Raw genomic sequence first — 1,555 nt, 5'->3', positions numbered from 1 at the left:
AAAGTTCCTGGAGAGTGAGAACACACAAGCTTCCTGTCATTGCTGGTAAATACTTAAATCCTATTATATTAATTATTTTATTTACGTAATTATTTTTCTTCGTTGTAAAGGAGCGTAATTCTGTGTGATTAGAAGCAAATTCCTTCAAGTGCCCATAATGTAAAAGAGCTCACATGAAAAATGACTTTAACTGGTGTGTGTTGACCAGCCTTATGGCACCTGAGCACAGCATGAACCTTTGGTGTCTTTCTAGGCTCCTCACTCAGTAGCCCTAGAGTATTGTCATTTGGTGGGAGAATAGATTCTGGAGTGTCCAGAGAAGTGCTGCAGAACAACAACTCCAGAATTACCTAACACCTGAGAAGGTCTCGAACATGAGTTTCAAAGCATTTGAGAGTCCAAATAATCCTTATGGCATTTCAATATTTTCCAAAGGTCTTTGAATGTAACCCTGCAGACTGGTCTGCCTGCTGGCACTTACTGCGATGTCATTTCTGGGCAAAAGAAAGGTGACTCCTGTACCGCAGTTGAAGTTCACGTTGCTGCTGATGGCGTGGCTAATTTCCTGATTAGTAACGAGGATGAAGACCCATTCATTGCAATTCACGTTGACGCCAAATTGTAACCAGATCTGTGGTGCACGTGTTGTTTCTTCTCTTCTGTATTTTTGCTGACAGCGTACAAGGTGGTCTGATTCTCTTGGCTCTCCAGCACCGAATGAACCCTGACAGAGCGAAGTGCATGAGCTTGTATTAGTGAAATAGCGAGTAGCTGCTGTACAGAGACAGGAGCTAGTGGTGCTAGCGCAGATCTGGAAGAGGCGGTATACGCCCGCTTGCCTTTGTAATTGCGCTTTATTCAGTTAAAGTACTAATAAAAAATGAAAGGAGACAATTGAAATGACTTAATTTTAAATTGTGCTGCTCTGTGCATAAGTGGAAATGTAGTTCTCTTTATGGGGAAGCTGGACTAGGAATTAACAGCACATCTGAAAATCAAGAGAAGACACCTTTGGGCTGAAACATGGCGCAGTTCAAGTTGATGCCATGTTATAACAGTTGAAAATGCGTTTCTTCCATTGGTCTGTGCATTATTGTTTCCCCCATATGCGATTCCCTGGTATTCGAGCGTGAGTGATTCTCTGTATCTAGTGAATAATAAATGGCAATCAAATGGAAGGGTAATGCTTTTTTCCCTTAACGCATTGGGTTGTAACTTTATCACGTCATCACTAGTGGCGATGGAGTGGTGGGTTTTAAGGCGATGCAGCACTCCATTTCCGCACCACAGAAACACGGGGAGAAAATGGAATAAACAAAAAACCCAAACCAACCCCTGGGTCAGTTAAAAGGCAGCATTCCCAAGGCCGATCCGTACACGCACGTCTGTATCCCAGAGCAGCCACGTTGCGGGCAGTCGGCGATGAGCGGTGCCTACACGCAGAGAGAGTTTATCCGTTTCTGGCGACAAACCAAAGCTGGGGTCTGGGTCGTCGGAGGACGTTGGGCCGCGCCAATCAATTATTCCAGCCTCTGACATAAGTCAAGCCAGCGGG

At 44.5% G+C, this 1,555-nt stretch overlaps 1 protein-coding gene across 1 annotated transcript in view; it reads left to right on the top strand.

Annotated features, from left to right (window-relative positions):
• LOC103925087 (pancreatic alpha-amylase-like) overlaps positions 1-891 on the top strand; it is a 7,990-nt gene extending 7,099 nt beyond the window's left edge. Inside the window, exon 10 of the mRNA XM_009333732.1 lies at positions 436-891. Coding sequence (XP_009332007.1) covers positions 436-625 — 190 coding nt within the window. The 3' untranslated portion in view covers positions 626-891. The remainder of the gene's footprint in view (positions 1-435) is intronic.
• Positions 892-1,555: the final 664 nt, after the last annotated feature.

The sequence above is a fragment of the Pygoscelis adeliae genome, unplaced genomic scaffold (assembly GCF_000699105.1).
Source record: "Pygoscelis adeliae isolate BGI_AS28 unplaced genomic scaffold, ASM69910v1 Scaffold10, whole genome shotgun sequence".
Taxonomy (NCBI): Eukaryota; Metazoa; Chordata; class Aves; order Sphenisciformes; family Spheniscidae; genus Pygoscelis; species Pygoscelis adeliae.
Note: the sequence above shows the minus strand (reverse complement) of the source record. Positions and strands in the feature narration are given on the sequence as shown.